This window comes from Vidua chalybeata, chromosome 4 (genome assembly GCF_026979565.1).
Source record: "Vidua chalybeata isolate OUT-0048 chromosome 4, bVidCha1 merged haplotype, whole genome shotgun sequence".
Lineage (NCBI taxonomy): Eukaryota > Metazoa > Chordata > Aves > Passeriformes > Viduidae > Vidua > Vidua chalybeata.
The window spans coordinates 6,545,239-6,559,615 of record NC_071533.1 but is presented as its reverse complement, the minus strand read 5'-3'; the positions used below and the strand labels follow the sequence as shown (position 1 = coordinate 6,559,615).

At 40.0% G+C, this 14,377-nt stretch overlaps 1 protein-coding gene across 1 annotated transcript in view; it reads left to right on the top strand.

Annotated features, from left to right (window-relative positions):
* ZNF827 (zinc finger protein 827) overlaps nt 1-14,377 on the top strand; it is a 100,621-nt gene that overhangs the window by 30,797 nt on the left and 55,447 nt on the right. The window contains exon 4 of the mRNA XM_053941210.1: nt 8,565-9,048. Within this exon, the coding sequence (XP_053797185.1) occupies nt 8,565-9,048 (484 nt within the window). The remainder of the gene's footprint in view (nt 1-8,564; nt 9,049-14,377) is intronic.

Here is a 14,377-nt window from a genome sequence, read left to right as displayed (position 1 = left end):
AAGTAAGCTCAGTGCTTATGGCTCTCTCTTTGCTGTTCCATGTTGACTAGAGGGCACAGATGGCCAACCTAAGCAGAGGATGAATAGACAGGATGGGAACACAGCATGGAAAGAAAGTCTGGGGGTTTTTGTTCGTTTGTTTCTAGCTGTTGACAACCTTCACAGAAGTGTGCATCACCTAGAAGCTTACTACTCCCTGGCAAAGACCTGTTGTTGTCCCCTGCTTTGTAAATGACATCCCTATTGTTCCCTGCAGAGATAATGGTTCTCTGCATTTTTTTGCCTTACTGGTAAAAAATGTTGTTTGAATATTGAAGATCTATCCCTTCCTTTTTTGGCATAGTGATTTCTGCAGGTGGTCACAGGTAGGATGTTGGACAAAATTAGGGACTTGTCTGTGTGTTCTCAAAGTGATGGCTTTCTGAGGCTCTTGTGCTCTTTTCTACTCCCCTCCCAGCATTAATGCTTTCATTAACTGAGCCTGCATCTGCTTAAAACATACTTCCTTGTACACTCATGTGGCATGTAGTGTTAATTATTTGGTAATATTTTAATTATGACTGGGTAATGCTCAGTTAGAAACCCCTGAGGTCAGAGTCAGGCCTCTTTGACTCAATGTAAGCAATTACAGCCACCTTCAGCCTTACTGTGGAGGCCTGGTCTGAAGTCTTCTCCATCACTGCAGTCCAGTCATAAAGGTCATGATGGACTTGGGCATCTTTGGTGGCAGAACTGTCCTTATTTGAGGTGAATGCAATTGTTTTACAAAACCAGGTGGTTTGCATTTGTTTTTTGGTCTTACAGATAGATGCAAAGAATCACAAGCACAACAGTCTGAAAGATAATATTTTACCCTAGTTTCAAACAGTTTCATACAATTTTCTCAACTGACTAAGGCGTTAATTAAATTATTTTCTATCACGTCAAAACTGAAGTAGGTGAATGAGGAATGGGCATGTTAGTCTTGTGTCCAAAAGTGTCAGACATACTTTGAATTCCTTTTGGAGGAAGCATAAATTGATAGCAAGATTAAAAATAAAAGAAATACCAGATTTCTTTTCTCATTATAAACAGTGCTTCCTTTAAATCTATATGTATATGATATAATATCATACATATATAATATATATATATAACATATATAATCCAACAGCATTCAAAATGGACTGAATACACACCAGAAATGGTAGACTACAGCTGGAAGCTACTGAGGATGCAGTGTTCTGATTATGCCAACTGCATGTGTTGGTTTTCTTATTGTCTTAGTATCCTTTGGGAGCTACCTGGCCTTATCTCCCTTCTGCCAGGCAGCCCATGAAGGTAGAACTGTTTCTGCTTCTCCACCCATTTCTCCCCATGTGTCAGCTGTGGCTACAGGTGAAGACACATTTTTCAAAACCAAAAAGGCCACTCAGAACTAAGGTACTGGGCTGGTGTTTATCATTCATTACAAGCCAACTTTTATTCCCAGATGCTGTAACAAACCAAGCTTTTTTCCTTTATGCTACTCTTTGGTTTTCAGGTTTTTTTTTTTTTCCTCTATTGATAAGGATAACAGGCAAAATATGTTTAGTTCAGCTGCAGTCCTTAAAATCTGATTATTTTGGTTTTGTGTCATCCTAGGCAACATAGGATGACATAGGAAGCCATGAACTGCCTTGGTTTTTTTTTTTTTTTTCTAAGTTCTTGTAGGCATTCTCCACTGAAACTGGTTATTTGGAGATTTCATTTCCATGAATGGTCTGTGCGTCCATATGGGCCTTCCTTGCTGTGTCTTTAGGTTAATGACCAATAACTATATAATATATATACTGTGTAATTTTATGATAATTGTAACATATCTACGTGACTGACCCAGAACACAACATTGCCAACATTTTTGGTGTCTCATCCCCTGCTATGGAGAAAATCTTAATAGAGAGCTGGAATGATTCCAACCCTGACCCATATTCAGATCTGCATGTGCTACCCACCACATGGATGAAGCTTTCTTCCACTAAGGGCATTTTGCCAGGGCCAGCTCACAACTGGAGGCGAGGAAGTGAAAGGCGCAAGAAGGGAAACAGAAGGAAAGTTTCCACACAGACACACAACAAACAAGGGGGGCTGAGTAAGGCACAGAGTGTTAACTATAATTGTTATATTGTGTTTAGATTCCACACTGGTAGGCACCTTATAAAAACCCTAAAATGGGCGCAGTACAGAATTTTATTAGGTTTTTTTTGGAGGCAAATTTTAGTCCATGTAGTGCATTCCTTGGGCTCTTACTCCCAGGAAACTGGGGGGAGCATCTCAGCAGCTGATTCTGGTATCACAGCATGGTTTCCAGGGATGCTGAGAGCACTGAACTGAAAATGAAGCTGGACAAAATGAATGGGTAACTGAGAGAGGCGGTCTTGTCCAAGCAGGCAGCAATGTATTATGCTTGAGTCCTTCTCTCTGTTTATCAAAATATATGTTCAGTTGGATTGTGTTTTCTTCTTGAGACAGTATATTGTGTATTTCTTCTGCAGAAAGCAATGGAAAGTTGTGGTGTAATTCAGCAAGATGTAGTCAGGCTTTTCTGTTTTTCCTGGTAGGGATTACATTTTCCTCAGGGTAATACCACAAGCATCAGTCAGACTTTGGCCAATTGGTGCCTTTGAATCATGCACATATCTTCCTCAGCAATTGGTGGACAGATAGGCTGTGAGATCATACAGATATGTTCCAAGAAAGCAACAGGATATTAGCTGAGCACTTGGAAGGAGGAGTGAGGAAGAGGAGCATATGGCCAAAACCACTATCTATAAATGTTCCTTGTGCTGCTGTATAGGTGTAAGGCAGGAATGGGTGAGCTATCTGTTGTAGCAGCAGAAAAGAAGTTTGGCATTATGAACATGTGGTTAAACATGAGGGTTTGCTAGAAAATGAAGGAAGGGAAGAAGAAGCTTAACAGGAAGGTTCAGTGCAGTGGTAGGCAGGTCATGTGATGCTCAACCACAGGGTTTTCCTGCTTATGAAGAGCAACCATCTCAGTGAGATCCAGATTAATGTTCGTGTCTAATACAAAGAGGGTTATAATCAGCCTTGCAGTTAGGGAGCCTATTAATGATATGATAGTGGGAATCAGAAAAGGTCCTGAGGAATAGGGCCAGGTGTTCAGTTCCCCTTGGTGATTTCCTTTTTCTTCTTTCTTCCTCAGCTAGTGTCAGATAACTGAATAAGCTTTCCTAATCCATTTTGGTGAAGTATAGGACTGGTTATTTTCAAAGCATCTTTACCTTTTGGGAGAGGGAGGTTGAATGTGTTTTATGGAAGGGGGTTTTGTTTATTTTCAAGTTAAACTTGAAGAGCCCTGGGAGGCACCTGTGATTCCATGACCTCCTAAGCAGCTGAGGGGAGCTAATGCAAACTTGCACAGCTTTTCAACACATAAAGTCTGTGCCCAGAGTCTCAGACAGGCACCACAAATGACTTCTAGTATCTCCCTTTTAATCTCACTTTTTGCATATGAGACAAGGATAAGACAGGACCTTAAATCTTTTAAAAAAATTAACACCTAATCCAGCAGTTCAGCACTGCAGAGAGGCCTTTCCCCCCCGCCCCTTGTTTTCAAGCAAAGCAAGGAAGTGCTCTAAAAAAGAAAACAGTATATAAATAACATATGTGTCTTGAGGGGAAGGATCAAAACTAGCACCACAGCACTCAACTTTTGAAAATGCAATATTTTTAAAATTAGGGAATTTGTTGGAAAAGAGCATGAAATGAAAAAGCAGAGGGCACATGCTAGGTGTTAAAATGGAAAATGTACTCAATTTTAAAAATAATCCTACAAAAGAAACGTGAATGCCTGTGTCTCGTAACCAGAAAGTAGAGTCTGTGCAAAGCATTACCCAGCTTTAGGGAAGGGGAAAGGAAAAGATCAACCTCAGCAGCACCAGAGAATTGCAGGATGTGCCTGTGTCACCCTTTTCCTCACACCTACTCCCGTTTTACCCTGTTTGGTGGGATCACATGTATTTGTAACTGTGGTAAATCAGCAGGGATGTTGCTTTTAAGTATGAAAAGATGACTTAAGAAGTGGCTTATGATACCAGGAAAGTTACAATGTCCACAAAAACAAAACAAAACCCAAAAAAAACCACCCCAGAACAAAACAAGAAAAGTAAAAGAAAAACCAGCACATTGATACAAATGATGTGATAGGATAGGGACATGTGGTTTCTGTAAAAGAAAATCGTGTATTCCTCTACTGAGATGTTTTGAGCATGTCGGGAAAATCATGGACTTTAAAATAAGTTGAAATTTATTTGGTCTATAAAAAAAGCCTTTGGCAAAGCTTCTCACAGAGAAGCTGCCAAATAAATTAAGCAATGTGATGTACTATGGCAAATTAGAAATTCACCAAGAGACAGTAAAACAAAGGGTAGGGAGGAATTAGCAATTTTAAGCATGACAAAAGGCTAACAGAGGGGTATTCCATTACTAGAAGTGAAATTGTGCATATTTTAGCAAATATGATCTACACAGAGTGATGACTGTGTGTAAAAGAATTATAGATGGTACAACCTTATGTGCATGAATCAAAATTAAAAAAGGCAGAGCTTGAAAGGGAACAAAAGGAGGCTGGCTGCCTGATAAACAAGGGGGCAAATGAAGTTATTGTTGACAAATAGAAGGTACTGTACCTTGGAAACCAGAGTCTAATAATGCACCTGCCTGTCTGATATAATGAACTGTAACTGCTCAGGAAAAATATCTGGATATTGTTATAGACAGTTCAATGAAAACCTTTTCTTCGCATGCACAGCAGTGGTTAAAAAGCACATTAGATATTTGAGTGTCTGGAGAATAAAACAGAGATAACACTGAAAATGTAACAGTGTTACTATTAGCATATGGTATGCTGCCACTTCTGGTCACTGCATTAGAAAAGACATGAGAAATAGAAGGGATTTTAAAAGCTGGCAGTGAAAATTATTAGTGGGATGGCAAGAAAGGACTGCCTTTGAAGAAAGAAGCTGAAAAGAATGGGACTGCCAGGAGGGTGAGAGAGGTGTGATCAGAATAATGTTTGATAGAGAAGATGAGCTGAATGGCCTCTTTTCTTTCTTGTAATGTGAGAATGAGGGAGCAGCAAGAGAAACTGAGAGAAACAAAAATTTAAAATTTTGACCAACCAATAACTTGTACCCAAGTCCTCAAACAAGGCCTAAAGTTTGTAAGGATGCTGTAATTCTGTTGAAAATTACTGCAAATGTCATAGCAAGCACACACTGAAAAAACTGCAGAACCACAAAATATCATTTGAGACTGGGCATCTGCAGGCTGCAGATGACACAAGTCCTTTGCCCAGTCAAGGAGAACATCCCTGGTTAAAGGAAATAAACTCCAAAGCCAGAAGCCCTTAAGTGGTTCTGGCATAAGTCAAACAGTAGTTTTATGGGATTTTGAAAGAAGCATTGTGTATGAGCAGGTTGTGCACTGTGGTTTGTTGCAGTGCAATCCAGAGAGATCCAAATCTGGCAGCAGCTGGGCTCAGACTGGCACTTTGGGGAAAACCTGCCAGCTGCACTCTTGTCTCCTCCTGCCTGTGGTTCTTGCAGGAAGAGCCCGTTGGAGTCTAAAGAAGACATCTGATGGTTTGGGTAGCATTAGCACAGTATAAGAGCCATTCTCTGCCTCATGGAGGGAGCAGGCAGCTTTTTGGACTGTAATATTGTGTGGCCTAAATCTCCCCTGTGGCTTTTTGTGTAGCTCTATGGGGTTTCTTGTTTTTTATTCTGCAGCAAGTAGTTGCTGCCTTGACTCTTCCCCCTAAATGGCAAAGAGTGGCAATTCTTGGCTCTTTTAGCTGCTGTTGAATGAGAGAATAAGGGATAGTTTTTCCTTTAGAGGGATTTTAGCTTAGCTTTAGTGTTCAGATTTTTAAATTAATGTTATTTATTTTTTAAAAGAAAAGTTAAAATCTTCTGGTGGGAATGGACTCTGGACATTGGGGGGCTAAATCTTTGGCTTAATTTTTTTTTTTTTCTTTTTTTTCTTTTTCTAGGTCTAAAATTTTTCCTTTCAATACTCAAAATATTTGAGTTTGAACTCTGTCATTCCTTGGCTGTGAGTTAGAAACATTCTTTATTTTATGACAAATCCATTGGTGATGAAGTTACTGTCTTTGGGCAGGAGAAGAAAATTCAAATCGAATGAATCAGTGGCTCCTATTTGCATCCATTCTCAAAAGATATTGCAGAGGTGGCATGCCATACTCCCAGGGAGAGGAGGTGGGCTCCCACACAGGCTCTGTCACCTGCCTGCAGCAGTGACAGCCTTCTGGAGGCATCGGATCGGTGGTTGTGATAAGGAGCTCTGGAAGATGTGGTTAAACACATAGGCAGGGAAATGCTGATTGAAAGGGATCCTGGAGAGAAACTCTGGCACACAGAATCTGTGGGTGTGAGAGATAAAGTTGCCATGGTGAGGGTGCTTGCTGCCCTGAGTACATCTCGGTGTTCTCTGTGAAGAGTGCTCACTCACTGCTGTGCTCACAGACCATCCTGCTTCCACTAGTGTACACAAGCAATCTGCTTGGCATTTTCATTGTAACCTGCTAATATTTAGAATTTATTGTGCTGCTATTCTTCTGCAAGGTTGCTTTAAATATGTGTCAGGTTAGCCTAGCTTCTTTCTTTTTTTTTTAATTTTTGTTGTTGTCAGGTGCAATTATAGGATTCCAGAATTGCTTTGTCTGTAAATGTCATGTTTAGATAGTATTGAGAATGTCATTCTGGCCAAGATAAATTCTCTCTTGCTGTCTGTCTAGCACCTCCAGAGCCACCAAAGAACCACTGAGTGAGCAGTTACATAGCACTGGTGAAATGTGTCTTCACTGAATGCAAAAAGTACAAAAAGAGGGACATCCCCAGCTTCACATTTCAGCAGACCTGAGTTGAGGGCTTGTGTAGAATTGGAAATCCTGGATCTGAGCTTGTGACTGAGTTCCTCTTAAAATGTAGGAAATCAATCAAGCCAAGTCTACCACTGTGTGAAACTCCAGCCTGAATTCTGAGAGAGTTTGTTTGGGAAATGCTGCTGTTACCCTGGAGCACTGTGGTGTCTGCACTGGGACGCTCAGGATCTAGATCTCAGTTCTGCAGGAGACTGGAAAGTGCGGAAAGCCTTAGCTAAAGTTAGGTTTTCCAACTCCCTCATGTAGATCTGCAGCCCTCAGGGCTTTTGGACTCTCAAGCTGTAGCAGCAAGCCTTAGATCCCTGGCACAGCTGGCTGCTTCTGAGCCAAGCCCAGGGAGCAGGGGGAAGGAAGAGTGCCACTCAGTAGGGTAGGGGAATCGCACCTTGTTTGCCAAGAGTTCATCAAACCTCTCCATGTTTCAGGTGAAATATTTTGCATTCAACAAATTGCCATTTCCCAACAAAAATCTGTCTCGCTGAAATGTTTCCAACCAACTTGAGTCACAAGTGAAAGCGAATGTGTGGAGCTCAGCTGGTGCCAGTGTGCCCTGATCACATGTTCATCCATTAGTAAGGAACAAATGTATGTATTTGCCAGCCTTTTTGCAGGGAGTAGCCTGGAGTGCTGCTGTCAGGATGTAAAATTTATTTGTGAAGCCATAGCGAAAAGATTTTTCAACAGCCTTGCTGCTATTACACTGGGCTCAGTCGCTCCTTCTCTTTAATGAGTACTGTATGAAGCTAGAAATTGTATAATTATATGTCTGTAGCTTATATAGTTTAATGAGTGTGTCTGTTCATATAATATGTGAGCCATTACGTACGGATGGATGGAGTTCCCTCTAAAAGGTAATCAGGATCGAGCCTGAGGATGGCAGGCATTGTATTCGTACCGGAGCATGCAGGCTCCACGACAAAGAGCCTGCAGTCCAAATATGAGGACAGTAAGATTAACTGCGATCCTTAATTGACTGATAAACTAGAATAAATGGCAGACACCATCTCTCATGTTTCTATTGTATCATAAAAGAGCTGTTTATTTTGTGGTAGAATTAATTTGCAGCAAACTGTTTCAATAGCTGCTTGGTATTGCCAGGTGCTGTGTTTTTACTCTAATGATACATAAATCAATGATGGACATTGCTGCGTTGGTTGGGTTTTTTTTTAGCTGGGTGTCGTGGTTGCTCTGAACAATTTTTATTAGTTAGGTTGCACAGAGTGATGTTTGTTTTTTAATCAAGAAAGCTATTAGTTATAGCTTGGAAGTCTTTATGCACTGACAGGTCATCAGGATCTGATTGTAAGGACTGTTTGATCCAAAGCAGACATCATCATTTCCAAGATGCAGAAACAGATGTTCCTGATTTTTTTGTTTTGTTTTGTTTTCACTTGAATCTGATGCTTACGTTCTTTGACTTGTGTGAAAGAATCCTGCTATTCTTGGGGTCTGACCACTTTCCAAGTGCTTAGAATGAAGAGTTCACTCCTTAGTTAATATTTTCTTTTTTTTTTTTTTTTTTTTTTCCAAACACTGTGAGAAACAGAGTTGAGATTTCTGCAATTCTATTAATCTGCTTGGCTTAATACACACTTTTGTCTTTCACCTCTTGAACCAGGTTCATCAGCACCAAGACAGGGGTGAGACCTTCCAATGCCAGCTATGCCCTTTTACCTCCTCCCGCCACTTCAGCCTGAAACTCCACATGCGCTGCCATCAACATTTCCTCAGGACAGAGTCTAAAGTGAAGGAGGAAATGCCAGAAACTGAGGTGAAGGGGTCACTACAGCTAAACAGTGACTCCTGCCCGGGACCACAGAGGGAAGGAGCAGGGCCTGACCTCACAGGACCAGCATCTGTATCCAAGACACCCGATGTGGCTGGGCAGCCTGGTGGGGCTGTTCCACCTTTGCTGGTGAAAGAAGAGCCCAAAGACGACACTGGTGCCTCAGCTGCACCTTTTGCTCTTAGCACTGCTGACAGAGCCCCAAACAACACAAAGCTGAAAGACTCCTCTGACTTCGTGGCCAATACAGCATCTGCACTATTCAGCCAAGACATCTCTGTCAAGATGGCATCAGATTTTCTTATGAAGCTGTCAGGTAATTGAGCAGCAGCATTGCTGCTTCTACTCTTTTACAGGCTAGGAGACACTTTGTCTTGGTTTTACTAAGTCAAGGAATTGCTAGGAGCAAAAACATTGTAGCCTCTTAACTATAATTTCCTCTTTCTTTTGGTGGCAGAGTTGTATGGTGGAGGGCAGAGGGGAAACAGTGAGAGGAGAGAGGAGTTTTGCTGTTTAATTGCTGGGATTAGGAGTGAGAAGTGTTTATCCAGGCTTTCATGTTCATTAGTATTTACCTTGGCAAATCTCTTGTGATGCGTTTTCCAGGCATGCTGAGTACCTTTAGTTTCAGTTTGAAATCACTGAGGGTCACCCAAGTGCCCAGCGTGTTCAGAAATTCAGTTTTTAAGTTTTCTGCCTTCACTCACCTGTTAAAAAGGACCAATAAATTATTGCTCACCTTCCTTTCCAAGTAGTATTTGAAGCCTATGTCGTAAATGCATGTGAAGTGGGAATGTTAACTGCTTTTGGGTTTTGTTGCTAACACTATTAAAAGAACAGTAGTCCTAAAGATTTATGTACAGCTTTTAAAAATTATTATTTAAATTGAAATCCATATCTAATGCCAAACATGTGTTTAGTGCTTTTTCACTGTCAGAATATTGCTGTAAGAATGATATTCATGTGTTAGACTGAAGTGTAAGACGTGTTTAGGGTGGATCTGTTATATTTTATGTGCTCTTTTATTGATTTGACTGAATACTTTAGAACAGTTGATATGCTGGGGAGGTGTTCTGTGCCAAATGTTTTTGAAACTTGCCTTGAATTTTTTTAAGAGAAAGAAGTCAGAAAAAATGCCACTCAAGGAGCTTCTGTTTCTGTCAAGGAGATCTCAGTCCCTATGGGACATTTTAGGCTTTGGAGATAGAAGAAAACCTTTATAACAGAAAATAACTAGTCAGCTTTCTCCTTTAAATGGAAAGTTGTATTTGAGCAAATTTTATTATCAGATAAACTAAGGAATTAGTTCTGTCTTAATGCCCAGCCTTGGTGAAACCACAGCCATTTGTTTAGGAAAATCTTTCTTTCCTCATCTTCCTAGATCTTTATACCTCTAGGATCACAGTTCTGTGAGGAATTGAGTAGAATGGGTTAATACAAGAAATCGAGACTGAGGCTTCATGGAGCCAGCCAGGAATAGAGAAAACAGCTGAGGGCAGGCAAGAGGTGAATTGGGCTGGCACAAATGGCTTGCTGTGTTGGTTGGAAGAAGCCACAGGACTTCCCCCTGAAAAAAATATTAAATAATCCATCAATATAAGTGACTATTCTGACTGATAAAAAGCGGGCAGGATGAGTCTGTTTGGATTTGCTTGTACATTTCATAACTTGAGTTTCAAATTTGGACTTGATATGAAATCCATATTACACTGTCCAACAGCTGTCCCACACATGTTGTTGTTCCGATGTCGATCTTAAATCCGGGTTGCTGTGCATGAAGAGGCTCTGCACATCAAGGCTGGCCTCGTGATGGCTGCATATAGCAGGAATGAGAGCAGAGTGCAGGAGAGGTGGGGAAAGCCTGAAAGCTGGGAGAACATGCAACAATTTGGTGTGTGGCTTTTCATGTAGCAGTTGATGGGAAGCTGTTCACAGTCTGGCAGACAGTCATGTTTTCAGTGTCTGCTCTATTGGCATCAGAGAAAGGATACAAATGAACGTTATTCATGCAAAAGGCCTATGCAGTTATTTTATGGTGACTTACTAAAGGTCTTGAAACCTGACTTGTATGCACTGTTACCTAGCAACATGTTATAAAGTCACTGGGGGAGCAAGATGTATCTGTAATTTTGTATGTGTGCATATTTGGATTAAAATGTACTGCCAGTCACCAAGTTTGCTACGCAGGAGGAGCGATGTCAGAAGGAGGGGGATTTCTTTTCTTCTGAGATTTATATTGTGTTACATACATTTGGTTCATGCTTTCCTTTATACTGAGTGCATAAATTTAGAGTAGAAATAATTCTCTTTTAGCAAGTTGGCTGAGTATTAGCTGCAGTTTTGATGGTTCAGCTCTGCTGAACGAAGTTCCTTTGAGTGATTTCTTTATTACGACAGTCTTGTTAGGCCCATCAGAGCTTCAATTATTTGCCCTACCTTTCCAATGATCTAAATCTTTTGACATCTCAAATTGTATATGCCAATTTTAACAGCCAACAGAGATTTTTCGAGACCAAATTATGTCAAAACAATTTAATTTTCTTCTCTGACAGGCCTTGTGGATAGGAAAGAAGCAGTAGATAGATATATAGACTTTTAGAATTTGGCATTTATTCTTATTGAATATTGATCTTCTAAATAAACATTTATTTTTGCTTGCCAATGTTTATTGCTCCTCTTCTTGCTTGGTGTTAGTCTGTATACCCCCAGTTTCATGGGAAACCTGCTGAAGTCCATCCATCATATCCACGTCTCTGCAGTTTAGAGACAAGGGTGTCACACGTGACAGTGTCAAATGCTTGGCACAAGTCTGCTCTGCCCCTGTCCACAAGGGTGGTAGCTCCACCATAAAAAGCCACCAAATTTGTCAGGCATGATTTGCCCCTGGTGAAGCCACATTGGCTGTCACCAACCACTTCTTTGTTTCCCATGTGCCATAGCATAGTTTCCAGGAGAATGGAGATTATAGTAAATAATCATAAATTCATTGTAATTAGGACCAAAAGTAACAGGATTGTATGGCCATAAGGTTTAAGTTCATATTAGGAAAATCTTTCCCAAGCTGAGGTATTTATACCTCTAGGATAGTTTGGCTGGAGAGATTGTGGCATCTCTGCCACTGGGGAAATGTAGAAACAGCTGCCTGTCAGATATGGCTGGTCATATATTAAGCAGTAAGATGGACTAAATCTGTGTATCTCAATCAGTGGACCATATGATGTCATAAGCAGTGGCAAGAAATGTTATCTGAACAAAAACAAGCAGCAAGATGCAGAAATGCAAATTGGGGGGAAATTTACAGGTGTTCGAAGTTTAGACCTGATTTGGAGTGGGCCAGAGATGAATTATAGAGGCACTGCCCAAAACAGCCATTCAGGTTTTTTTTTTTTTTCCAGAAAGGCTCAGGGGAGCTTTAGTTTTAAAGAGATTGGGAAATACTGGTGTGGGTGACCTTTTCAAGACCACTTAATGCCCAATTCTGTGCCATTGTTTGCCAGAAAGATCTTTAGTCACGTGTTTTATGAAATAAGGCATAACACAAATCGCCAAATGTAAATCTAAAACTTAGGCCAAATCTTGATTTCGTTTTCCTAGGTTCAATTCTCTAGGTCCTAGTTTAAGGTAGGAGAGGATATTAAATTCACAAGAAATTTAAAAGGGTTCACTAAAACTTTATTCGGATTTTTTTGCAAAGATAATTAGCAGATGACTCAACACATAAAGAGAAGAATAGTTAAGCATGGGCATGTTTTTACCTTCAAATCTTGCTCCTCTGATTTCAGTAGGTCTGCTTGTACACTTTAAGTTTTTACAGTATTTTTCTGAAGCAGTGCTTTGTCAGAATGTTTTCCTCCCCCAGTCCGTTAATTCCATGTTGAAACTTTATAACAGCATTCATATCTTAATTTAAAGAGTATTTGATTTTCCTGTTTCAAAGGTTTCAGTGGCAGACATTATACAACACATCTCCTTAAATACTGGTGTCCTTTCACCCACTTTTCAGGCTTGAGCTTTTTTTTTTTCAATAAAAATTTCTTTCACAATGATCCAAACTACAATGGCCAGTGTACCCTAGTGATGTTATTACTGTGCCTACGTTATGTGCTGCAGTAACTTTTAACATTTGGAAATAAATGAATCCCAACAAAATGAATGGGATTCTTGCACTATTGCTCTCCATGGGATTCTGTGTGGAAACAGTAATTGGTACACATCCTTCATTGCTGGCCTCTCTTCCCCACCTCTCTGGGTTTAAACAAGTGCGTTGCTCCAGCAGGCAGGTCTCTTCATCTTGTGGAGTGGTATCAAGTGTGCCCTGCCTCTGCTGTTCTTTTAATGTTCCCCAAGTTACTTGCATGGAAAACCTTAAAAAAAGACAGGAGGAAGAAGCTGAAATGCTGAGGGTTTGGGGCTGGCCATGTTAAACCAGTTAGAAATTGCTGTCTCTCAGTTTGTTCTATCTGCTGTCACTGTTGTGCGAGGAGTCAAGTCTTTATTTTGGGAAATAAAGCCACCATGGGATTTTGGTGACTTGGTCCAGAATATTTGGGCTTTTCATTTGTGTTTTATTAGCTGATTCCATTAATGGAATAATGTGAGAGTAAATCATCAGACAGCTACATACAGCTTATTAGTAGAAAAGCTAACTAATCACTTAGATTACTTGTTCTGTTTGGCTCTTGAAAATGACTGCGTTCCTTAAAGGTAACACAAGTAATTGGAAATGTTTTATAATTTGCCATTGACTGTGCTGAACTGGCTTGCTTGAACACTTCAAACAGCTATTTTTAATAAAATAAAAGCATATCCAATTTAATTGCCATAATTGATGTATTTGAGTAGCAAGTTCCAGAGAAAAGACCAGGCTGTCTATATTTGGAATTCATAGTTTATGTCAGAATATGTAAGTGTACAGGACTGGCAATTATTGAGCCATGTCCTTAATTTTAAAATACTGTGAATTCCATAATGCTGCTGTCAGTGCAAATACCCCTGATGTCATCAAGTTCTCTCTTTGAAGTCTTTCCAGATTCATTTTCCTAGTTTCCATACAGACCTTTAGTTTGAAGTAAAATTTTGATATGCAATAGCACATCTACTGAAAACTTGGGCAAATAAAATCTTGTTCTAATCTTTGTTACTGATATATCATCACCCTTATAATCTCTTTTCAGCAATTTCTAGTCTTGCATCCACAATTTCCCTGCATCCTAAAAATCACACTGTTGTGTTCTGCATCTTGAAGGAACATGTAGAATTTAGCAAGATAAAGCAGTATGGTGTCTGTTCTAATCCAGCAATTTAAAATGCAGAATAACAAACACTTTTTTTTTTTTTTTTTGTGTGTGTGTACTCAGTCCAATACAACTTAAAAGAAGCCAGCAATATAATTCTGGACCAGGTCTGTGCTTAAAATTTAGTTTTAATGTCTACACAAACTCTTACATTAGGAGTATGGACTGGACTAGGCCAATGGCTCTTTTGTTTCCCTGAATACACCATTACTCTGGGCAGAAATCCGAGCTCATGAGCCTTTCTATCTCATCTATCCAAAATGGGATTTGAAAACACTGTTAGTTTAATCATCTCTGATTGTTTGTTTTGTTTTTTTGTTTTGTTAAATAAATATGAAGGCTGGTCTGGTG